The sequence below is a fragment of the Primulina huaijiensis genome, chromosome 15 (assembly GCF_012295235.1).
Source record: "Primulina huaijiensis isolate GDHJ02 chromosome 15, ASM1229523v2, whole genome shotgun sequence".
NCBI classification, from domain to species: domain Eukaryota; kingdom Viridiplantae; phylum Streptophyta; class Magnoliopsida; order Lamiales; family Gesneriaceae; genus Primulina; species Primulina huaijiensis.
Genome location: NC_133320.1, coordinates 24887700 through 24913196, shown reverse-complemented (window position 1 = coordinate 24913196; position 25497 = coordinate 24887700). Strand labels below are relative to the sequence as shown.

The window sequence follows — 25497 nt, the reverse complement described above, 5'->3', positions numbered from 1 at the left end:
GGTATAGAATAACAATCGCAATTGAAGATGAGAATGAGACGGCAAGAATAACATTATTTGGAAAAGTTGCAGCATCTTTTGTTGGATGTTCTATTGAAGATTTCATTCTAATTCATGACCAGGTATAAGATAAAACAAAAAAAAATGATTTTGCATCTACATAAATAGAATATTTAGATTTTTCATCTGACAATAAAAATTTGCAATGCAGAATTTACCAAATAACCTATATAAAGATTTACTAAATCAACCAAGCTCCAAGCTCCACACATTCTTGTTCAAGTTGGATAATTCTTAGGAAAAACGTGATGGAGTGTTAAAGATTGTGGCAGAAGCTATTGAGATACATGACAATTATCTAACAACAAATGTCAATATCAAGGAACGTAGATCTCGGGAGATTATCAAGCCAACTAAACAAAGCAATGCACCACCAAATGTAGAAAAATCAAATGAATTAAACATCAACAGAAACATGAAGATGTATGAAGACGGAGATGAAATAGAGATTCGAGATGACGAACCAATTGCCGAGTACAAAAAAAGAGCTAAGAAGATAAAAATCAATGGGAACAAAAAGATTTCAGGAGATCTTTAAATCAAAGACAAGAAATTGTGATGATTTCATTTGTAACCGAATAATTAATTATTCATCTATTAAAAGTTATTCTTATTTCAAAAATAATTTAAACATATTTAAATAAGGTTATCATCATATACAAATTATCTCTATGCATTTATCTAGTGAATATCAAATTTACTTATTATTTTGTCTTTGTAAATCAATCAATCTTAATATTCTCTTGTCAAATTAAAATATAACTTTTGATTTTCTATTCTCCGAAATTGCGCCAAGTATTTTGCCATTGAACGATAAAAAGAAACAATTCACGATAATTAGTTGATGCCCGAAAAAAAAGTTTACGAAATATAACATCAATTTAAAAAAAAATTTACTATATTATTGTAGCTTGCATATTGCATGTCTTCAAGTATATTTTTAGTCTTTTCTAAATTGAAACTAAAATGACATGATCACAAAATAACACCCATCAAAACACATTTTAGCTTCTAAAACATAACAGTAATAGAGATATTGAAATACCAAAAACACTACCAAATTCATGTATTTGATGCATTTGCGAAACTATTAAAACACTAAAACGGTTTATTAGTCTTCAGATTATCGAAGAATCACTTAATGTCGTTTATTCTGGAACTAACAATAATTTGCCAAAAATACTACACTCCTCGAAGGCTTTATGTGCCTCCGCAGCTTCAGCGAAGGTGAAAATTTTACCTATTATTGGTTTTATACGTCCATTTTCTATCAGAGGCCAAATTTTTTCTGCAACATCAGACCAAAGCTGACTCATCCGTATATCATTTAGATTCCGTATATCCGCCCCTATGTAACATTAAACATCATTAATCAAACGGAACATGAAAACTAATATTTATATCAACAAGAAAAGAAGGATTTTTTTTTATATATAAAAAATCAACTAAATACGATATGGAATAATGTTGTTGGCTACTGATTCTACCTATGACACTAATATCCTTCTTCATGAGAGAGGAAAGGTCGAGTTCCAACAGACTCCCAGTCTTGAATCCTGAAATGACAAGAGACCCACCTCTAGCCAGACAATCCATGTTCTTTTGAAAGTTATCTCTTCCACTTACATCTAATATAATGTTAACCCCTGACAAATGATGATTGATTTAGATTTAAAATAAAATTAATGGTCTCACAAGATAACTAAGGCATTGGTGACGAAAATGATAGATACACGGACATACTTAATAAATAAAGCACTAAAGTTAGTGACGTACAATCCCTACAGATGTACCAAATTTCCCTTTCCCACTTATTGACATATATATTACATTGTACACATATATAATATCTCAACAAAAGTGCACATGCAGTAACACTGACTTATCACACCATATCAAAAGGTACATGTTTTTTTTGGGACTCAACCTTTTATTTACAATCTCATAAACTACTTTTCTTCATATTCCATTTTTGTCTAAAGGGGAAACCTGTTTTCATATCAGCAATCAGCATGTTATGCAAATTGTAATGTGACCACATGGATATGCTCCAATCAACACAATATTATATAAAAACATAGTCTGCATGTTGTACACTTCAATGAGCAACCTGGGAATTTTTGCCAATCATCTATCTCACTGTAGGTTTAAATATAATAACTACGACAATACCTTCGCTCACATCTAACTTAACATGACAACGAAAGGTAAGATGATCATGAATAAAAATGAAGCACTATTGATTTCTAGGTCTATTGTCCTTGCAATAAAAAATTACTGCCAAGTGCTTATGCACAGGCCCCAAACAATTTGTAAGACATAACATAATCAGATCCATGTGAAGCTACAAGAACAAGATGACGAACTTCTAGCTTTCACATTACATCTGGCAGTCCTAATCTAAAAATCTTAAAATATTGGTTCCCACAAGTTATTACAAAAATTCCGCACACTCAATGTATATCACTTCAAAAATCTATATCGATATCAAATCTTTTTTTCCCAAAAACAAAAAATTTCCTATTTAAATTGCTGTATACATGCAGGTAAAATAAAAGTCCAACTCTCCTTAATAAGTAAAAGGATCTGTAATATTAATAAAGTGACAATTTTTTTGTAACTAATTATAACAAAGAAATTATTGTCCAATTATACCAGATCTGAAAAGTAAAAGGCAACGATCGTACCTTTTCCTCCCGTTTCAGCCTTAGCACACTTGCAGAAGTCTTCTTTTCTGTAGTTGATGCAGACGTCAGCTCCTAGCATTTTGCAATACCTCAACTTTTCTTCCGTTCCTAAAAAAAGGTCCATTTAGTTAGATATTCTTTTCTATGACTCTTTCACAAAATATTGTGGCGTGTGGACGTGGTCCCGAGGCAGTCACAAACACTTTCAAAAAAATGTATTTTTTTAAAATTTCATTGTGCAAGTACAATGTGTTCGGTGACACTGATTACCAAATTCATTCTCTTACATTTCATGTCCCGTTACATATGACATCTCAATGTCTTCTCACCCAAATCCTATGGTACCACATCCAATTGACAAATGAAACATTCCCTTGGGCAATAAAATCTGAATACATACAAACGGAAACTACACCATTGAAAGTTCTAAAATATCTCAAACACAGATTATTTTGTTTTTTTATAGAAAACTAATCTCAAACACAGATTATTGTAATAACATCATCCAAAACCCCGTCTGGTCAACCCTATTACTAATAGTTTAACATTTAAAACCACCAAACTGGCTTATATCGTATTGCCAAAGTATAACATGGGTAATACAATTTCATTCTTCATTATCAGCATGGTAAGAAAAGAGGACACTTGCGCCAATGTTATGCAATTTTAACCAGATCCAAAAGAACGATATGGGACAAACGAAGTCTAGTACTAAATTTGAAGATATCAAAGATTAATTACGGTCATTGCAATTTCAAGAATCTAGATAGTTACAGCAATACAGCTTTTAGCAGAAGAGAGAAAATAATCAGAGAAAGCACAATGAATGAGGTGAAAGTTTAGACTTGAGACTACGCACAATAATATAGGGGAGAAACATAAGGTGGCTTAGGCTGGCTGGCCTCATCCCTCATGCTAAATATTTTACTTATATTTATGGGCTTCCAAAACCAAGCAGCCTACTTTTTTTCTAGGTTGTTGACTCCATTTGTTCACTCCATTAATTAGCATAATAGAAATATGTAAAATAGTTATTTAGGATTCATGCCTCCATCGACACCTTCAAATCTTGACAAATCGAGACCATTATTTTCCAAACAGGTAAGCAGTCAGTTATTAATTGATTATAACTAGATCTTAAAATAAAGTATAAAGTGATTATTGATGCACACATTCAATAACAAAACTTCAAATTTTCAAAACCTGAAATTTTCTAGTTTCATCTTCACTCTCGCTGTCTCGCACATGCTCTGTGATTTGTATATACGTAATTCTATGAATACTGTACAAGAGAATGGAACACAAATATTAAAGTATTTAGTTCTCATTTTGTTTGTTTTTATATTTACTGTGAGTGCTTTCGAGTAATTGTGTAATTTGTATGAGAAATTAGAATGCTAATATTACCATGAAATGAGTAGAATATAGAATGCCCAATATTCGTGTTAAATTGGCAGCAAAGCGTTTAGTTTTTGTACTTTGCAGGGAAGCTCTACTATTTTAGTGCTCATTTTAATTTTAAATATTAAACGTGTTGGCAATGTATATAATCAAAATATTGCTGGAATTACTCTACCTGTTGGCAATTGATTGTTTTATAATTGTAATGACTCACAAGGGTGCATAATTTTTTATTGCATATATATGATGTAGAGCTATCGAAAAAGAGTCGGAATACTTGCAAACTCAAACTATAATAATACAATCCAGAGAAAGTTTCAGGTGATTTTCCGGAATGTTCTAAATGAAGTAAAAGTCTAAGATAAAAAATCGTGGATGCCCGCAGCATATGAATATTAATGACATGTCACAAAGATTTAATTGGTAGCTAAAAATCAGTACAAAATTAACTATTTCATCCATAAAAATAAACAGCGAACTACATGTCCACCATATTATCATGGATGAAAAAAAAATAATTCCAAACCTCTGTGTAACTATGTTTATCAATTATTTATATTTGAAATAGTGGCAGCTTGTTCTTTTTGTCCAAGATCCAGTAATATTGAATGTGTTGTAAACAATGAGGCAAGAGTTGGCAAACTAGAAAAGAATGACACCATAGAAACTTAAATTTTGCACTTCACGGAAAAAATCGTACTCATTTTGCATGCATTTTAAAAATGGCCTGCAGTGGAATTACCAAGAGAGCTATAAAACTGATTTAGCATCAGTAACTGCAAGTAGGATCACAATGATAGTTCACATATCAGTCAATGTATTGATACTGTGGATAGGTTACAAGTTAAAGTTCCAACTTCTGTAGCTCCAACAACAATTGGAAATTTTTTAGCATTGGGAACATGTTTTGCTGTGCGGCGGGGATCAGGATAACAAATGGGATAAGATCCTCGCGCATGGAATCAGTCGGTCAACAAACAAGTAAAATGTTTCTTCCAAACAAACTTGTCGCTGAGAACATGCTTCAGCTTGTTTAAATGAGAAAATAACCATAGACCCTTTTCTGAGTTCCAGTGAAACAAGACGTTGAAATGAGAAAAAGATGGAAAAGCATTTCGAGCATTTCGGCCATCATGTTCAGTATGAGAAGATCCATTATGTGACCAACACTAGCGCAAACCATTTGCACAATGAGTCATTCATTTTCCATTAAAAGGAATTTAACAAAGAGATGTCTACGGTTGCCAATTCGAGGTGTACAAGGATTTCCAAGGTCATTAACTACATATCAAGCCAAAAAATTTGGATAGATCAACCGTGTCTAAGAAAATCAATATGATACATCGCAAATTACACCTCAGTTCTCATTCAACCATTGCACGAATGCATGTAGTAGGTCAAGTGGTCAATGCGAGAAGTTATACACTTATAGAGAAAGAAGTCATTAATCTCATTAACTTTCTCAGAAGGCAATCTAATTTTCTGAATGTAAAACAGTAAATTCCATCCATTCCAGATTTCCGTTATATTCAGACAAGAGACTTGTCATCACCACTCGGTTATCATACTTAACCAGAATGGCCTTGAAGAAAAAACAATCTTGTGAGATTACTAGCATTAGCATAATAGTTCGATGGATCCATACGTAAGTTAAAATGATACACCGTATGAACATATTATTTTCCCTAATCATAGATGACTCGAATAACCAAATTTCTCCATTTAAATACATTGAAGGAATCAAACACATAAGCCCATGAATTGTTTAATGGCAATTATGTTAGCAGAGGGTAAATTAAATCAAACTGAAAATAATAACTAGTAATACCTGCCACCGCAAATACTTCACAACCAATATGCTTAACATATTGAATAGCAATAACGTCAATTGCCGCTGCAGTCTCATGTATCTGCAATCGCTCTCAAAATCAACATTTTAAAGTTTTGATATGGTATAAATTATCAAAATTTGTTTTAAAAAAGTGGCAATACCAAGACTGTATCGCCAAGGGTAACATTCGTCAACACTGAAAGAGCAAAATAAGTTAATTGTGATGCCTTGGGCAACGCTGCTGCTTCAACAAGGGAAACTCTGGAAGGAATTCGCAGAACATGAGATAGTGAAACCCTTACAAACTCTGCATATGCACCCCCATCATTACCAAGAAAAGCACAAACCTTTCATAAACGGAAAACAAAATGTGTTGTTATGATAAACCTATTTCCTTCAATATGAGAACCACAAAAACGTGTTATGATAAACCTAAGTACTTGAATATGAGAACCAAAAAACCCATAAACTACTCGATCATCAATAAATTATTACCTCATCGCCCACCTTAAATTCGGTAACGCCTGATCCAACAGCAACAACTTTTCCCGAACACTCATAACCAAGACATGAACTGGAACGAAACCGATAAACAAGAGTACCCTGTCGGATCCAAGTGTCATGAACATTTAGTCCAGCCGCTGCTACTTGTATGATTATATGATAGTCAAGAAGAGCGAGATTTGGAAGCTCTCTTATTTGAAGAACATCAGGATCACCTGGTGTTTCAAAATCCACAACCTTCATCTGCAGAGTTAAACATAGCAGATATTAGATAAACATCACAACATGAGGACGTTCCCAACTCACTTTCAACTCTCAAGTTAAGTGAAATGAAACAGACAGCTTCTCGCAATCCCAAAAGAGAGATAATTCAACAATATGAGAAGATGAGGTCAGCCCAAGGCACAAACATCATAAAATTGACATCGTCACATAATACAACTAACGTGAAAACAAGTAACATCAAAACAAATCAATCAATGTATAATGATAGCAATTTGTAAAGCCGGAGAATCTACTCCTTGACGAAGATGGGAATCTGAAAGTCACTGATTTCGGGCTCAGTGCACTTTCTGACCATCTCCGCCAAGATGGTTTGCTGCATACAACATGCGGCACGCCGGCCTACGTTGTGCCGGAAGTCATCCGGAAAAAAAGATAAAAAAACTAGAATCAAAATAAATACAGACTTATACACAATTATCGGTTTCGTCCCGACTCCCGTTGTCCGTTGGTTCGAAATTTACGGTTAGGGCAAAAGTGGAGAAAGAACGATGGACAGAAGTCGAAGTCTAGAGAAAACCGAGTCTGAAGATGATTAGATGAAGTCTTAGGTTGTGTTTAGGAACTCTAATAATAATGGACTTTTATTTAAAGTCTAAACAAAAAAATACAAATGGCAAGTAAGCCAAGGCCCAATATTATTGTACATATTATTTGTTTATCGAACGTTTGAACCGATTTGACCGACATTTTTTTAAAAAAAAAACGATCAGCGGAGATTTTTTTTAAAATATCAGACACAGATACCACAAATCGATTATTTCGGTTTGGCCAACATTTTGCTCACCCCTGTTTCATCGTATGATGGTATTATTATTATTGCAACTGAACATCGTGACTTGGTTTTGGCAATTTCTTGGAATATGCGAATGCAGCATTGTCTAAGTTTTTGTCTAGCACTGCTATTTGCTTAGTTGAATATTTTATGAAGCTGAAATTGAAACAATCACACACTCAGTAAAAAAAAAATATTGATATTCATAATAAATATGAAATATATTTTACTTTGATGAAAAAATATTATTTTTATTTAAAAAATATTAATTTCCTTATAGATATAGGTCGAGTCGACTGATCTTACATAAGTCATACTCTTATAGAATAATAGTGGTTTTGTCACATCTCGGACCAAAGCTCGCGTCTGTGCGGCTGCATAATATGCTCACATAGAAATGCATAGTGGTTTTGGCATGACGAACTTTAGATATAAATCATCAAGGCACAGCTCGCTATGGATGATAAAAAATGATTGATTAATTATATTTGTTTTGTTAAATGTTTGGTCCAAGGTCTATAAGTATGTTGATTTAACATTCTTACATTATGCATTATGCATCATCTTATCCACGAGCCAAGTGTAGTCCAAAGAAAATTATTATACAGTATAGGAGCAGAGACTGTCTCCATTGCAAATTTCATTGGATATTATAATATGAAATTGTGGTAGGATGTAAATATAAGTTAAAGTTACAAATTAGCATGAACAGGTCGTGGAAATGATCACTACCCGAGTTACAACGGTAGATAACGTTATGCTTTTAGCTCCATTTTCAATTGAAGAATTTAAAGCATCGGTTTTTCAGATGGATCAGAACAAATCCCTGGGTGGGTCTGGATGTCTTCAATCCAAATTTCTATTAGGAGTTTTGAGATGTGGGTATAAATGTTTTTTAGTCGGCTTTGAAGTGGCTAGTATTAGAGTAGGTGTCCAGAAAGTCAATATGTGGCTATAGTTTTTATTGACTCTAATGTAAAATAGTCTTTATTTTAATAATATTTTACGATTTTATTCAAATATGACATTATGCTTTATCTGTGTACCCATGCAAGCTGCATATATAAAGTTCTTGAATATATAATAGGTATCATGAGGTCTGCCTATCAACGTAAGACTATGAAACTCATTAAAAAGTGTACCGTATATTCTAAACAGATCCCTAGTCGATTCAGCCGCAAAAAATAAGGATAAAGGTCGCTCGAGCTCGAGACTAGCATATATGATGTAAACGTCATGTTTCATTGGCAAGAGCATGGAGATGTACACTCATACAGATGGGTGATCATGTGATGATGCACTGAACAACCCTCATTCAGACTGTCCAAGTGGTTCTCACTTATCGAGTGAAATAGTTCGCAGTTATGGTTGTATAACATTAGTCCTTTAACCCGAGACAATGTAGGGGCTATACGTACTAGCATGCACTTTGATCTGTTTACCGACTCCATTGAGGGTCATCAGATGGCGAGGTTTGGTGTAGTTTCGAAATACGTATGAGCAAATGCATTGTAATCGGGGATTCACCATTCGCCTACGGGTGAAGATATCCTATGTGATCTGATTAGTTAATAGTGCAAGAAGTCTGTGAGGCCCGGGACCGAAGAGGGCGGGGGGTGATCGCCGGTGCCATGAGGTTGCACGGACAATGAGTGATTCCTGGCAGGCTACTAGGTGGAGGGAACATGAATGAACCGATCTTACACCGGAAGGAGATGGATTCCGAGACTGTTCAATGTAATGGACTGTACAGTTGAAGAGGGCTTAAAAGATTTGATTGGTACTACTCATATCAAGAATGTGCATCTTCTTTTCGATAGCTCATCACATAAAAACTCCAAAATTAAGCGTGCTTGATATACCAATGATTGCAGATTCGATCGTGATATATGTGCTGAATGGACCGTACTGTACGCTAACCATGACTAAAAGTTCTTGAAAGCACTATCAGTGATACCTAGAGGATCATATGGTGATGCTACTAGACGCTCTTACCATGATCCGATGGGTGAAATCAGAAATGATTTCTGACATTTTTTTATCAAGGAGTTGATGAAAAGAATGAGGTTAACTAGGGTAAACCCGAATAAGAATAAATATTATTCTGAATCACATGGAGATGTGAACCCACGGCTAGCTGTATCCCAGAACCATTGAGGGTCACACAAGTATCGGACCATGTGTTCTCGTTGAAATAGTCATATTTCAAGGAGTTGGAATTTGGCGACTATAGTTTGATGGAGATCAAACAGGAAGCTTATAAAGGAGTTTATGAGCCGATTCCATATGATGGAAGAAATGGAAGCTAGCATGATTGTTAATTAAGGAAGGAGAATGGAACTGTCTGTTTTGTGAATGGGTTCACTAAAACTGGCAGCTGCCCAATATGGTAAATGAACATTTTGATCTTCGAAATTTTTATTTTTCATTATATGAACAAGATTTGTATCCTTGACATATCGGCGTTCTCGGATCGTCGATAGATGTTATAATGAGTTCGGAATCATTTATTTAGTAAATTGATAATTTACTGATTAAATGATTATACTAGTAATAGTGACTACTAACATGTACAAATTCTCATACATATTCTAGATGAGTCTAGAATTAAATTAACATATGAGTTAATTAATTAAATTAAATAATAGTTATTTAATTTAATTAATAAATATAATACATTTTATATGGTGATATAAAATATATGTATATATGGTATTAATATATCAAATATTATCAAAATTTGATAAATTTGTTATATATTAATAATATGAGAATTTAATTATAATGAAAATATAGAGTCTTTGTGGGAGATGGACTCCTAATTAGATTAGGAGTCTCACTCTATAAATACACCATAAGATGACATAATTCTATAGAGATTTTTTTTCCAGAAAAAAATCACAAAATTCCTTCTCCAATTGTAAAGTAAACTCACGGCCACCATAAGGAAAATTGGAAGAAATTTTGTCAATAAAAAGCAAATTAAATTTGCTTAATGATTTATTAAGAATCAATAATATTAGTTAATATTTGATTAAAAATTAATTAGCATAAAAAACCATGATTTTGAATCATTGAACTCTCGGCCAAGACAAAAAGGGTTGGTGAAAATTTCGGCCACCTCCCTTCTTCCATCGACGCGCCGTTTCGTCTCCGGATTTTGGAAATTCGGAGGTTACAGTCTCAACGCACAATTCGCTTGCGATTTCTAGTGCAATCCAAGCGAGGAACAAAATTTTCGATCGTGGACCTAATTAGGCGATCAAGGTTGAAGAGCCGTTCGTAGGAATATACAAGAAGGGCTATCTCTGTTTAAAAATCGAAATAGTTTAGAGTCCAGCGTTTAATACGCGAATGTATAACTCTAAACACCATATATATGGTTTTAAACAAACGACGTCCAAGCAAAAATTTTAAACTTCCGCTGCGTCTTGGGTGCGAGAACACGATGACCCAAGAGCTAGAATAGACAAATTTTCCTTAAATGATACAAACATCATCCTAATTCCAAAATGTGAGAAGCTTCCGAAGGTGAAAGAATATAGGCCTATAGCGCAGTGCAATGTATTGTACAGAATTATTTCGAAAGTCTCGGCGAACATAATGTGGAGTATTATGCCCAACACTGTTTCTGACTCGTGTGAAAGGACAACTGTTTGGTTGCAATTGAACTATCGCACACATGAAAGAGGAAACGGAAAGGAGTTAGAGGAGAAGTAGCTGTGAAAGTAAACATTAACAAGGCCTACGATGTTGTCGATTGGGGGTACCTTCGAGGTATTTTAACTAGCTATGAAATGGATATCGATTGATATCATGATGATTTGTGTCTCCTCGTCCCTCGGGGAAATATCATGTTTTATGGAATAGCAAATAAGTTGTCCCGATTACTCCTCATCGTGCTCTTCGACAAGGAGACCCACTCTTCCCCTAGCTGCTTGTTTATATCATGTCCTGAGTGGCTGACATCTCTTCTGCGTAAAAATGAAGCACAAGGTCTGATCCATGGGGGTTAAAATATGCAGAGGTGACCTACTGTCTCACACCGGTCGTGCGTGGATGCTTTTTGTTTTCCAAAAAATTGTCTTAGAGGCAAATCCTCTTAGTATTCAGAGCCAGACTCCTCCAAATCCAGCTTTTTTCTTCATCGGCCCATGTTGCTCAGCCCTCTTTTCAATTTTCACTTGCATCAATTCAGCGGTAAAAGGAATATTTTTCTTTTGGAAAGCTGCAACGATTGAACTGTTGAGCCACTTTTTGGGGGTGCATGCAGCGACCCAATGACTACTAAGCCAACTTTGAGATCAAATTTATTCGTACCAAAAAATAAGTGGAAATATCAAGTTTCCAAATAAAGTTTCGGTTCAAAATTACAATAGTAATCTCGCCCAACTAGTAATAAAGGAAAACAAATTCTTTAGCAAAACTAAAAAAATCAGATAATAATATCCTCGATCAAGTGCTAAATATAGGTGATGTCGTTTCAGTTCAACAGAGTAAACTCGTACCCACCAAAAACAACAGTAATAATAATGGAGGCAAACATGTAGTACAAAAATCTTGCACAAATTCTTGCGGTACTACATCCGACACGCACACCACACACAAAGTACACCAAGTTACAAGAAATCCCAACCTTCTCTTTTTCCGATATAAGCTTCAAAAATTACTGGCAAATGATTCCTGAGGCACCAAATGCTCTCCTTCCCAAATGGGTTTTCTTGGATTTCTCCTTCCCAAAAACCTTTTTTAAACAACCATATTTTTGTTTAATCTCGGATTTTGCAATAATACTGATAGTAAAATTGTAGAGCTAGCTATTATATTTTTTGGTATTTTTTAACCAATAATACTTTTGTGAAAGCATACGGCAGGCATGTTTTAAATGTTAAATTCAAGTTAACGATTTTGTATTAAGAGTGATGTACTTATCTAATCCAAAAATTTTAAAAATATATGATTGAATTTAAAAATACAGATAAAGATAGCATTGAAGATTCAAAAAAAGATATAATATAAAAATTTTAAAATATAGATAACGCTAGTATTGAACTAAGTAGAAATAGTATTGAAGATTCAAAAAATGATATAATCCAAAATTTTAAAAATATAGATAAATATTCGATTGAATATAAAAACATAGATGAAAATAGTAGTGAAGATTCAAAAAGAAATGATATTTTAGGAAAATAGAAAAATAAGTTTCAAATAAACAATAGAAAGAGAAATTACGATAAATATCAATTTTTTTGGGTAAAAAAGAAAAATGGGACATTAATGTACATTTATTTTGGGTTTCACCAAATTGATCAAGTTAATTATTAAAGAGGACATATTTTTATTTAAGATTATTGAATTGCTTAACGTTATTTAGATAGTAAAACTATTGAATCGCTTAACGTGAAATATATTTTTATTTAGATAGTAAAATTATTGAATTGCTTAACGTGAAATATATATTGTATTCAACGTAGGAGATTTATTGATTTTTAATGACTTTTGTAGATTTTAAAAGTCTAGATGTATTCAATTAACACTTTTAATTTGCATACTCTATAGTAGTCTAGTGATATTAAAAATAGACTTTCATAGAGTTTTAAAAAGTCAAGTGGTATTCAACATTAACTTTTAAAAACTCTATAAAAATCTAGAGGTATTTAAATTTTCAATAGACTTTTAATAACTTCATGGAATTCATTAATATACAAACATTAAAGTCTAAAGTACAACTATAAATTGTCAAAAATTATATTAGGTTCAACCCAAAGATTTGGAGTAACGTCCCGAAAATCGGAAAGTCCACGTGAAGCACATGCATGCAAATTATTAACTTCTTTGGTATTTTATTAAATTTTTTTAAAGCATAAAATGTATTTTTATTTTATTAAATTGTGTTTAATTATTTTTATGCATTTTATGCATTATTATTGCATGATAGGATTTAATTTATGAAATTATAAAGGTTCATGCACTAAAGATTTTTAAGTTGCACTTCACGCTCAAACGAGGAATGGAGACCGGTAGATTTTCAAGAAAAATGTTTTTTTATTACACGATTAATTGTTATTAATTAATATAAGGTGTTTTAAAGGTATTTTTCAAGAAATTGGATTTTATTAGGTATTTTGACCCGCATGATTTTATTTTATACTGTACGTAAATTTTATCGAATCGGGTGACTTTTTGAGGGTTCGACTAATATTTTCAAAAACTTTCCGACACGAAATATTTTTCGGAAGTGTGTTTGTATTTAATGGACCTACTTTTAAGCTTATTGAGCTTAAATATTTTTTAAACTTTTAATTAAACAACTAGGGCCCATTTGCTTAAACCTAATCAATATACATTAATATCTAATTAACCCTACACCTATTAATGCACTCCCTACCAGCACGACACCCTCATTTTCAGAAATTGTTCTTCTCGATTCCATCACCACACCAGCCGAGAAGCTTTGGTTTTCTCTTGTTCTTGCAAATAAATCCATCCGGCGCTTCTCCGTTGCTCTTCTCTTCAACCTTCTCGCATAAAAGATCAACAGGCACGCCCCATATCCTTATTTCTGCATCATTTACGTCATATACATGCTGTTGTATGTTTTATGTGTGCGTAAATTCCGATCCAGTCATGTACAAGGAAGCTTTTCGGCTTTTGTTCAAGCACATGCATCATTGGTTCACTACTCACGTTTTTCATGTTGTGGTGCAAGGGAGCTGTTAGCTACTGCTGGTAAGGGATGTTTACGTCCAGGTTATGATGTTAAAAGGGCTGGAGTTCGGTGGAAAGTCGAAGTCTAGCGGTGTTGTTGAGGACGAGGGGTGTGTCTAGTTCGGTTGCATCGGGAGAGGCTAGATCGTGGATGTGAGGACTTCAGCTATGCACGGGTCAACCCTGGCCCTGGACCAGACCCTGGTGGGGCTGATCCATGGCTTAGTGTGGCTCGAACACGGCGGGAGTTAAGGGAGAAGTGGATCGTTGTAGCTCGAGTCGGGTAAGACGCGTTGACGGTTTTCTTTGGGCATTTTCGTGGCTCAGGCGTGTTAAGGTTTGCATAGGGCTGGGGCCGTGGTTCAAGTAGGCCCATTAGAGTCCTAAGTCGAGCAAGGAGGGATGGATGAGTGGCTGGAATGGTTGGTAGTAGGCTAGGACGTGAGTTTTTGGGAAAGGTGAAGGTAATGGTGTGCAAATAAGGAAGGGCCGAAATGTCTTGGAATTTTCTGAAATTCAGCCGTGAGCTTAAGGGGCTGGAATTGTTGGGTTCAGGAACATTATAGTGTTTTTACGTTATGGTAAAAAGTTGAAAAAAATTTGATTGAGTTTCGGTTTGATTCGGGTTAAAACCGGGACCCCAGTCCAAGTTTTAAAACAATTCGGTTAAGTTATGAAATGAGCTCGAGTTTACATCTAAGAATGCTTATAAATATGTTATGGGATATTTTAAAGAGTTTGGCAAGCTTCGGATCAAAATAACGAGTTTTGAAATTATTCAGAATTTAATCGGTGCATTAAACGTTAATTAAAGGATTAATTGAAATGCCTAGATTTAAGCTTAATAAAATTATGAAAAATTATATTTAAGCTCAAATAATTATTAGAAGTCTAAGTTTTTAATTTGAGAATTTTATGCTAAAGTTTGGATTAATTCGGGATTAAAACGCAGTAATATGTTATAGTTAAAGATTAATTTAGTAGTCATGGATTAAGCAAAATAAAAATATGAGAAAATTCTTGTAGGTTTAAATAATTATTTGGGACATGTTAGAGTCAATGGAATTAAGAAAAGGTAAAAAAAACGTGAAATTTTACGTTTAGGGAGAAAGCGGTAATTTTTGAGTTTCCAGGGGCAAAATGGTCATTTTTCACCCGGGGTAAGATTTTGATCCTGGCAGCGCCCTGAGCACATTTTATCATGATTTAAATGTTTATGCATCACTTTTATGATTTTTACGCAATTATGATAAATACGGTGCATGCTTGGTTTAAAGGAAAAAGTTACGTATTTGCATGTTTTTATTAAGTGATGATTTTGATGCTATTTTTGAAGGATGAGATTTGGTTGTGATTGATGATGTATATGTATACGATGATATGAGATATGATGAGCTGAGGCCCGGGCTCAGTGGACGGGTAATGCTGTCGCTGATGTCCCTCGCCGCCGGGTACCACGGTTACATGTAGATGGATCCATCGATAGAGCTGATACGATAAAGCTGATACGATAGAGCTGATACGAAAGTCACAACTAATGAACTGAATTCAATTAAAAAGAAAATGTATACGTATATGATGATATGAGATGACATGCTTAGATGATATGATTTTACACGACACGTATACGTATATGATGACATGAGATGACATGCTTTGAGACGATATGATTTTACACGACACGTATACGTATATGATGACATGAGATGACATGATTTGACACGACATGATTTTATACGACACGTTTATGTTAATGTTTTAAAGTTCATGAAAGGTATGTTGGCATTAAGCTTTTAAAGTTCAGGAAAGGTATGTTGACATTAAGCTTTTTAAGTTCATGAAAGATATGTTGATTATGCTATTTTTCACTGATGTGTGCTACGTATATGTACTTGTTATTACTGGTACAGGCGTGTTGAGTGTTTAGACTCACTAGGCGTGTGTGATGCAGGTGAGCATTTTGAACAGGAGACAAGAGGTGCTGAACTCTGAGTAGGCAGCCCTGGTGTGGTAACATAACCCGAGGACCACATGTTTTCCGCATTACGATTTATGAGATTGAGATGAGATGAATATTTTCATACGTTGATGATTCTAAGATTTTTTTACTCATTTATGTTTACGCATGATTTTAAAAAAAAATATGCGAAACGTTTAAATGTTATTTCGAAAATGCGAGTTTTCTAAAAAAAAAAATATTTCCGCACTTTTAAAACGGATAGACGTTACATTTGGATGGATTTTTAAAACTTATAACTCATACCCAAGCTATTTATTTCTCTTTTTGTCGTTTCACACCACCTCTTTTCTTATATTTTCTCCTCTCATCTATCTCTATCACTCTCTCAAATTTTCGAAATGTGTCTCTATATATATTTTCATCTTTCCTTTCAAAATTTTTATGTTTGGCCTATTGTTCATTTAATAATTTTTTTATTTTAATATCATAGTAAATTTTGAATTCTAGAATTGATTTTGTGATTTTTAATTTATGATTCATACAAATTAATATAATATTCAATAATAATAAAAGATGATCCAAAAAATACCGCTTAATTCTTAATAATTGAATAGCCTCGCAACAACCATGATTTTTTTAAAAAAAATTTAGTATTTTCAATTAATATGTAAGCTACGATATTTTTATACAAAATTGTATCCACACAATGATAAATAATATTCTTTTCACAAGTATGTAATCAATTAAAAAAAAGATTACAGATTAATCAATTGATGTACTTTTAAAAATTTACAAATATACATATAAATATGTGAGATTCTGTAAATATTTGATTCAATAAAAAAAATTCACAAAAATCTATAAAAATCTTGCAAAAAAGTCTACATGAATCCACATAAATCTGTTTATAAATCTGTGAGATTTTGTAAAAGTCAATAAAAATTTATCAAATCCATAAAGTATATCATTTGAAAAAATCATTAAAAGTTATCAAAATTCTGATGAATATTTCTTTATTATCAAAATAAAATTGAATAGATTTTTATTCTCCGAGATTGTGCAAAGTATTCTAAAATTGAATGGTAAAAAGTAACACTCGACAATAATTTGTACATCACGGTCATTAAACAGCTGATGGCTGAATAAAAATATTTAAGAAAATATAAAATGTTCAAAAAAGATTTCTATATTGTTGTAGCTTGCGTATTGCATCTCTTCAAATATTAACCTTTTCTAAATAAAAAAAAAATGAAATGAAATAATCACAAAATTGAACAACTATTATATAAAAATGTTTTTATAGTTGAAACGTATCATGTTTTATTTTCATAATTGTCTTCAATTTTGAAAAACATATATCAATTGTTTTTTAAAGACTATATTTGGAGAACACTTTTCAAAAACATTTTTTACAAAATCATGTTCAAACACTTACTTGTTACTGTTCTGGTTTTAGCACAAACTTGGATTCTTTAACAAACATATATGTTAATTCAATTCCGCCAATAAATAAGTTGGCAAACAACTTTGGAAAGAAACCACATACCTTTAGAAATCTAATGAGTTTTAATGATGTTCCCAAACCACATATATAATTTTATGAACCAAATAACAAAAATAATTAAATAATTTGAACCCCAAAAAGCTTAAAACCCTTTGTCTTCACTTTTTCTGGAGAATCCTGACCATTATCTTCCCTCGCTTTAGCATCATCTTCATCCTCTATTGAATCAAACTTCTCATTCTCCTTGGTTATGGCCTCGCCGTCGTTATAATGGCCCTCGTTGTAGGCGACATCTATCATACTGAGTCTCCGAACTCCAGACAAACCGTTATTAGACTCAAAGATAGAAAAAACAACCCTGTCCTTGGATCTTAGCCCCTTTTCCTTTGCAAATCTATTCCAACCCCTAGTAAATACAAAACTTTGGCTACTTTTCCAATAACAATACCGAAACTTCCATGACCTCATGGACCTGTCGAAAAAAGCAAGTTCTATGTCTTCTATGCCACCTCCGTTGTCTTCCTCCGTCTCAGAAATCTGAGGGAAATATTTTACAGCATACTTTTTGGGAATGACAAGTCGGTTAAGCTTACTCACGTCACTGGGAGTGAGTTCCTTTTCGAAAAGTTGCCTCACTTTGACCCCGGTGACACCATTCAATATGGCTTGATTACTGTTAATGCATTGGGCTTGAGCCCTTAAATATTCGGAAAATTTGGTAGCGTAGGAGCCATCCTTGATCATGCTTAGGACTGATTCTGTGCTAAATTGGCTCTGGAAACTTGGCTCGTGGATGGTTAAATCAGTCCAAGGGAAATTTCTAAACGAGTCTCCATTGCGAAGCTTGATAGCCGCGCTATCATATGCCATTGCAGCTTCTTGCTCGGATTTAAACGTCCCAAGCCAAATACGCTCATGATTCGCGTATATTTGGGTTCCCCAGTGCCCATTTTGTTGGCTAACAACACCCTTGAATCTTGAACTGGAGGCAGAAACATTGTGTTTAAGATTCTTGAGAGGTATCTGTTTGTTGTCTGTGTCGGATTGAGAGACTTCTTCGTACTGATCGGTGATTGCAGTTCCTGAAACAACACTTGGTTCTTCCATACCTTGAATTCTGACATTCAAAAGAGAAAAACCAATGAAATTTTGATCGACATAATAAAGACAGAACATTTAGGCACCATTAATATTACAGCATGAAGGAATTCTGCTACAAGAGACAATCTCTAAAGAGCAACGCCTTGAAAAAAGATTGACGTTCAAGTTCAAACGAAAAAATTGAGATAACTACTAGAAATATCGAGGACACATACATATATCTTCTCTATCGACACCATATATACAACAGTGACATAGATTTATTTTTTTCAAGTGCAGTGATGCCGATTATCTATCCACGTATCTAAGGAAAAAAACTTCATATAACAAATCGAATTACAAAATTATATTGGCAAATTCGTGGAACTACAGACTGTAATTGCAAAAGCAACCATCATAGTTCAGTATTATTGGTATATAAATACTGTAGCAGTAATCATTTTGCAACACCATTCAATGCAATCCGAAACACAATATCAACATATTAAGTCTTTAAATTCTACAGTTGGGATGTTTTTTTTCTTATTTATATTGCATTTGAAATAAAATCTTAAAGAATGAGAAAGCACTCTCATATGATTTGAGATTAAAATTACAGTTTCTGCTTTTAAGTTGGGATGTGTCATCCATCAATCAACTTAAATACAAGTTTTTTTCCATGCATACTGCATGATAATAATCTAGTTAATTTATCGAAGAAGGACTGCATATATTGTATCAGATATTGTTGACATGATGCAAATATGACGTCAAATCTGCTATGTTCCATAATGTCATTACGTCAATGCTAACTACATAACCAAATCCAACTTACACCAACTCACATGACAAAGAAAATAGTTTACAATATGAAAATTTTATGATAAACAAAATGTCCCAAAAATAATTATGATTATGTAATTTATAAACAATAAAATAAAACAATGGTGCCGCTGTTAAGGACAAATACTTCCAGCCTCCAGGACGGAGTTTAGCAAATTAAAACATAATAATTGCATTTTTATAGGGTTGAATTTCTTGACTGATTCAAAACAAGAAAGAGTTTGTGAAGCAGGCAAGATTGTGTAGATTACTTCAAGAACTTAATTAACCATATTTGGCAATTATAAACATTAATGACAACACGTAAGCAACAAACACACAAAATATATATACATGTATCTATAAGATCAACTTTTTCCAGGAAGTTTCCATTTACTTGGAACAGGATCAAATCTAAAACACCAATAACAAAATCAAAGAAGAGTCACGCCTGATGGTAAAATCCAAATTTACTTAGGGCAGACAAAGATATTTACATAAAGAACATGACAAAAATATAAAGTGTGATTCAAAAAATTCAAATATACCAGAAAGTTGTTTCAATAAGGAGTACAGGAAACAACAAATTATGTCTAATTACTTCTACAGTTCTATTATAACAATAGAACTAATTCTCCATTTGCTTTGACAAAAAATTGCTCCATTTGGCCTATTATTTTTGGGACAAACAAGTTCTTAATTATACATATAATTCACCATCAAGACATGTATCAATTTTTGATCAGTTCACCATATCCAATCTCAATCTCGAAGGGAGAAGTGTGCAGCCCTCGTCCAGCGTCGAACGACAACTTTTGCTCGACTAAAACGACATTTTTCATTCGTACGTGATTGATTTACAGAAAAAAAAAAAATAGAGTTTACAATCCCATATGTGGAAATCTACAATCAAAATTATTAAACTTACATCATATATCATCAATTAATCCAATCAAGAGTTAATAATTAAAGCTCATTTAATATCTGAACTTGTAACAAGAAAACCATAACAAAAATATCAGTTTATATATATGTCAAACATATAATATCATCACTCAAACAAAATATAACGTAGATACAGCAAAATAACGATCTGGACAAAAAAAATTATGACACCACGAAGAGAAATTAAAGGTTGTAAGAAATACCTGGGAAATCAGGTTTCGGCAAATTAAAGGATGGTGAAGAAACAGGCGTAATAATAACTGCTGATGAAGAAGTAAACGCAGTCAAATTCTTAATAGTTGGAAGAAATAATTGTCAAAACAGAAAGGAAATAAATATAAATAATCAGGACAAGTGCTAAAGATTTTCTTTTGATTGTTCGTACCCATGATTCTATATGTGGGTTTATGCGTATCTGCCCATTGAAGGAAACAAAAATCTTCCCATAATTGAATTGCTTCCATAACTGGTTTACTTTCAAAAATCGATTCCTTGCGCTCAATCAATGAAATATAAAAGTTAATTAACATGACCAAATCCAAGCAAGAAATTAAAACCAAAAAGGCACGTTAGAAATCAGAATTATTTCCGCCGAAAACACAGCAAATAATATCAGAAAATATGCATAATTACACATCAACAAAAAGAAGAAATTTTTCAGTAAAACAGTGTTTCTTGGAAGTTGCAAAAGAATATTGATATGGATAATGCTGCAGCGATTCAGAATTTTTTTTGATACATGCTTTATTTTTTTCGATTGAACTATTGTCTTTCGTTACGTACACCTTAGGCAAATTTTGTTGCGTGACAAACTTGTTTCAGGAATTATCGGTAAGGAAAATCGATATGATTGATCATGTGTTCACCAGCTACAACTACTCGGACTAGCGGGTTAACTACATTTTAACAGTACAATACCGTATTAGTCCTATAAAAAAACATAAGATTTTCAGTTAAAATTACGACAGTAACACATCGTACCTTCTTAAAACCACATCGTCCTCTTCAGGAGCAACATCAAAAGTCAGGCTTCATATCTCCATCACAGTAAATAACCCAGTAATGCACTAGTTTTTCAAATGAAATAATAGCATAGTAGTACTGGAAGACTTGAAAATATAATTACTTTGATTTTCACGCACATCAAGAAATTAACATTCCAAAACCTATATTAGGAGGGGGATCCTCATCTTTGTAACAATATCTGAGAATGATACACTTGTCCTCCTCCGCCTAAAAATGCCGCCAAGAATAAGAAAAACAAACAGATAGTGTGTGCTGTTCATCCCAGATAGTGGCGTGTGTGGTTTCGTTTATACGTGGCAGAGTAGACGAGCTTTGATTGGACGGCGGCTTCATACCATACATCCAAGTGGGCATATCACATATGGTATCTCTGTTTGAATCTTCATCTCTTTGGAATTGCCGCCTCTCACTGTTTTGTGTGCCTTTTTCTACTTGAGATTGAACAGTGATGTATTTAAATCGACCAAAGATATAAATATATATTAACAGAAGGAAGATAAAAGGAAAGACATAGCTGACAGTAAGAGGAGTGAGCACACGTATAAACAAAGGTACACTCTTTGTACAAATTGCTGCGTGTGCTCGCTCTCTTCTGTCAACTATAACTTACCTCGTTTTGATGTGTTCTTCTGATCACAAACTCAGAGAAATGCATAATTTCTCGACAGGAAAATCATATATTTTTCGTAATCGTTTTATGCTTCTCATTTCTCATCAAATGGTCAGATCTGAAAACAAAGAGAAAACCCAGTTCTGGAACCTTGACCATTAACCAGGTGCTAGCACCAGAAAGGATTAGGGTTTCTCGGATGAATTCCAAGATCAACGATTCGACTCATTTCATACGAGTAAAGATATAGTTTTAATATGTCACACAGTATATATTTATGTGAGTCAGGTCAATTTATATACTTTTAATTCATGATTTCTGAATAATAATGAGGGGCGGGCGTAACACAGAAAGACAACACCACAAGGTAGGGTTCTTCTTTCCAAATAATGATGAAGAAGTCGACTTGGTCTCGTATGGAAGTCGAAAAGAAGGAAGAATTGTTGTCAACGGCGGATTGGTTGGTTGGGGATGGGGTTGACTTGGTATCTGCTCGGTATTATTTGATGGAGACTATTCGTTTCTTTTTTATGTCTATACTATCTATATTATTATTATATTAAGTATGAAGTCCTAATAATAACCTCTCCATAAAGACATCAAATTTCTTTCTTGTTTTACTCTTTTTAATTTTTTATATTTACTATTTTATTATAGTTGAGCCCCTAATAATAACCGCTCTATGAGTACACTAACTTTCTTTCCTATTTTATCCTTTCTTATTTTTTATAATATATTTTTTCTTAACAAATAATATTATATTTACCGTCATAAAGAAACTGCTTACGTGAAAAATAATATTATTTCTTCTCCAAACTAGCCACTGTGAAAAATAAAATCTCTTCTTTATGTTGTGACTTTATTATGTTGTAATATCATGAATATTTAATATATTAACCACATGTATTCACTAGTCTTTATAATAATTGAGAGCAGTCAACCTCAGGAAATAATCCAAAACATATACTTTTCTATATAAGAAATTTATTGATGTTAAATTAAATGGTGCTTCATTTTCTTTCATAATATTGGCCAGCCCCGCCGGAACCCCTACGATTTTTGGGACAAGAACAGCAACTTCGCCGACCNCATCTTGTTTAAATTGAGTGACTTAAAATAACTATGTTTATATTTTGGTGTTTTTTTAAAAACCAAAAACATAATTTTCTCAAATTACAAAAATATTCTACTTTTATTTAATGAAAAAAATCCTAAAAATCTATTTTTGTACATATGTATCTTATCTAAAACTATCATATCCTAATAGATTATCATTTTATCTTTATCTATATTTTTTTATTTTATTAATAAAAATATCACTATAAAATAAAATATTATTTTCAGAAAACAAATTTAAAATTTAATTTTTAATATAATATATAGATTTTTTACATAAAAATTATTTAAAATAAAAAAATTAATATATGCAGGCATCGCTCGCGTACATATAAACACTGGTTATATATTAATAAACTTGAATTACTTATGCTAAATGATATGATCTGTCAAAGTGACAACAACGTCAAATCACATATATATATAACCAATAAAAATACATATTCATTTCTTATGTTAAAGATCAAAGAGGTCAAATTTGCAATTTTTCAACCATTATTTTGATTACTTTTTTTTATGTTACCGTCTTCCTCAAATGTCGTAACCAGAAAATCTGTAGCTCTTATTATTTGCCTTTTAGCTCGGGATTTTTGATTTTTTTTTTCCCTTTCAATTTGATCGCAATATCCAAATTTTATTATTTGATTGCAAAATGATATAAAATTGTATTCAAATGGAAATCTCGAATAAAAAAAAAGATAATATCTATTAAAACTCAAACATTTCTGAATTTTCAATATCTATTAGAATTATAAGTATCTGAATGAAAATTTAGAATAGCATCATTTATAAAGTACTTCAAAAATAAAAGTGCATTACATAAACTCAACACATAATATTAATTTAAGAGTGAGTCTCATGTGAGACCGTCTCACGGATCTTAATCTGTGAGACGGATCAACCATACCCGTATTCACAATAAAAAGTAATACTCTTAGCATTAAAAATAATACTTTTTCATGGATGACCCAAATAAGAGATCCGTCTCACAAATACGACCCGTGAGACCGTCTCACACAAGTTTTTGCCTTAATTTAAACATTATGGGTGTGACGGTAGCTAATATATATTGTATTGTGGATTTGTAACAACAATTGATTTTCAAGAACACACTCCTATAAACAAATTCAAATATTCACATTGCCTACCACAAATTAATGTCCAATTTCTTTTAATTCAAATATTCACGTATCATCTCTCACAAATTATATATAAATATATAATATCTTCATTATTATCTAAATAGTGATTAAAATATAATTTAATGATCACAAATCCAATATTATTTTTTTTTTTAAAAAAAAAAAAACCCTCTTATACAATCACGCAACATGTAAACAGGATACAAATATCTATGAAACCACAACCAAATTAAAAAATAAAATAAAATCATTATCATACTCCTCACTAAAGAAATAATTTATAATATAAATCAGACAAATTATAAACAAAAAATTGATTAGAATTCAAATAATTTTTTTAAAAAAACAGATAATTGAAAGCAAGTATGCATTTTTTAATTTGAAATTATCATGGTTTGAATCTTTTAATATAATATGTTGAAACATAGTACGTACACATCTATATGTTTGGTGTCTATATCCGAAAATCTTGAACATCAGAACATGTCATTCATTATAAGATGAGAATATATATGATTTTTAACCAAATGTTTGGGGTCAATATCCAAAAAGGTCCTTGAAAATATTTTGAGAGCACATGTTTTCATTTGATATTTGCATATATTTGTTTTTATGATGTCAATATTTCGAGATTTTGTACCTGCAAGGCTTGCCATCATTCGAAAGTTTAACCAGTATGTCTCCGATGTCATGTTCTAAAGATCGGGGCATGACAATATCATCACAATATAAAAAAGTGATTTCCAAGATTTTCAATGTAGTTTGTGTTGATATATCTTTGTCGAGCCTTGAGTTCAGATACTAATCTTGATTTCACAACTGAATGCGTTTTGAATTATGAACTATAAACTCAAGATCAACGATAACAAAAACGAGACGCAACACGCAAGATTTACGTGGTTCGATCAAGAAATGATCTACATCCACGGGAGGTGTTTCCACTATATTGAATCAGTGTACAAAATGAACAACTTGAAATACAATATCACCACTCAACTGCACAATTTTTCTCTTCTATGAATTCCAAAGAAAAACTCTCGTGCC

At 32.7% G+C, this 25497-nt stretch overlaps 2 protein-coding genes across 10 annotated transcripts; both read right to left on the bottom strand.

Annotated features, from left to right (window-relative positions):
• Window positions 1-1079: 1079 nt before the first annotated feature.
• LOC140960249 (uncharacterized) lies at window positions 1080-7328 on the bottom strand. Of its 5 annotated transcripts, none has more exons than XM_073418444.1 (7): window positions 7173-7328; window positions 6475-6726; window positions 6141-6326; window positions 5977-6058; window positions 2748-2855; window positions 1548-1706; window positions 1080-1408 (listed from the first exon to the last, which is right to left on the bottom strand). In XM_073418444.1, the coding sequence occupies exons 2-7, from the start codon at window positions 6724-6726 to the stop codon at window positions 1209-1211; spliced, it is 987 nt and encodes a 328-aa protein (XP_073274545.1). In that variant the 5' UTR covers window positions 7173-7328; the 3' UTR covers window positions 1080-1208. The 5 variants fall into 5 exon arrangements, with proteins under 5 accessions (XP_073274545.1, XP_073274546.1, XP_073274547.1 ...); XM_073418445.1 differs by having other exon boundaries at window positions 7181-7318; XM_073418446.1 differs by having other exon boundaries at window positions 6487-7324.
• Window positions 7329-17727: 10399 nt separating this feature from the next.
• On the bottom strand, window positions 17728-22449 carry LOC140959546 (AP2/ERF and B3 domain-containing transcription factor At1g51120-like). 5 transcript variants are annotated; one of them, XM_073417441.1, is made up of 4 exons: window positions 21541-22449; window positions 20945-21455; window positions 20763-20819; window positions 17728-18829 (listed from the first exon to the last, which is right to left on the bottom strand). In XM_073417441.1, exon 4 carries the CDS (start codon window positions 18817-18819, stop codon window positions 17830-17832), a length of 990 nt encoding a protein of 329 aa, XP_073273542.1. In that variant the 5' UTR covers window positions 18820-18829; window positions 20763-20819; window positions 20945-21455; window positions 21541-22449; the 3' UTR covers window positions 17728-17829. The 5 variants fall into 5 exon arrangements, with proteins under 5 accessions (XP_073273542.1, XP_073273545.1, XP_073273546.1 ...); XM_073417444.1 differs by having other exon boundaries at window positions 20945-21056; XM_073417445.1 differs by having other exon boundaries at window positions 20945-21792; window positions 21921-22449.
• Between the last annotated feature and the right edge of the window lie 3048 nt (window positions 22450-25497).

Bases quoted from the DNA above. Each gene is read 5' to 3' on its own strand.
- LOC140960249 (XM_073418444.1), bottom strand. From the start codon at position 6,726: ATGAAGGTTGTGGATTTTGAAACACCAGGTGATCCTGATGTTCTTCAA. The intron at 6,059-6,140 runs GTATTGCCACTT...GAGCGATTGCAG, and splicing joins CCCTTGGCGATACAGTCTTG to ATACATGAGACTGCAGCGGC. The intron at 2,856-5,976 runs GTATTACTAGTT...ACCTTTTTTTAG, and splicing joins TGAAGTATTTGCGGTGGCAG to GAACGGAAGAAAAGTTGAGG.
- LOC140959546 (XM_073417443.1), bottom strand. From the start codon at position 18,819: ATGGAAGAACCAAGTGTTGTTTCAGGAACTGCAATCACCGATCAGTAC.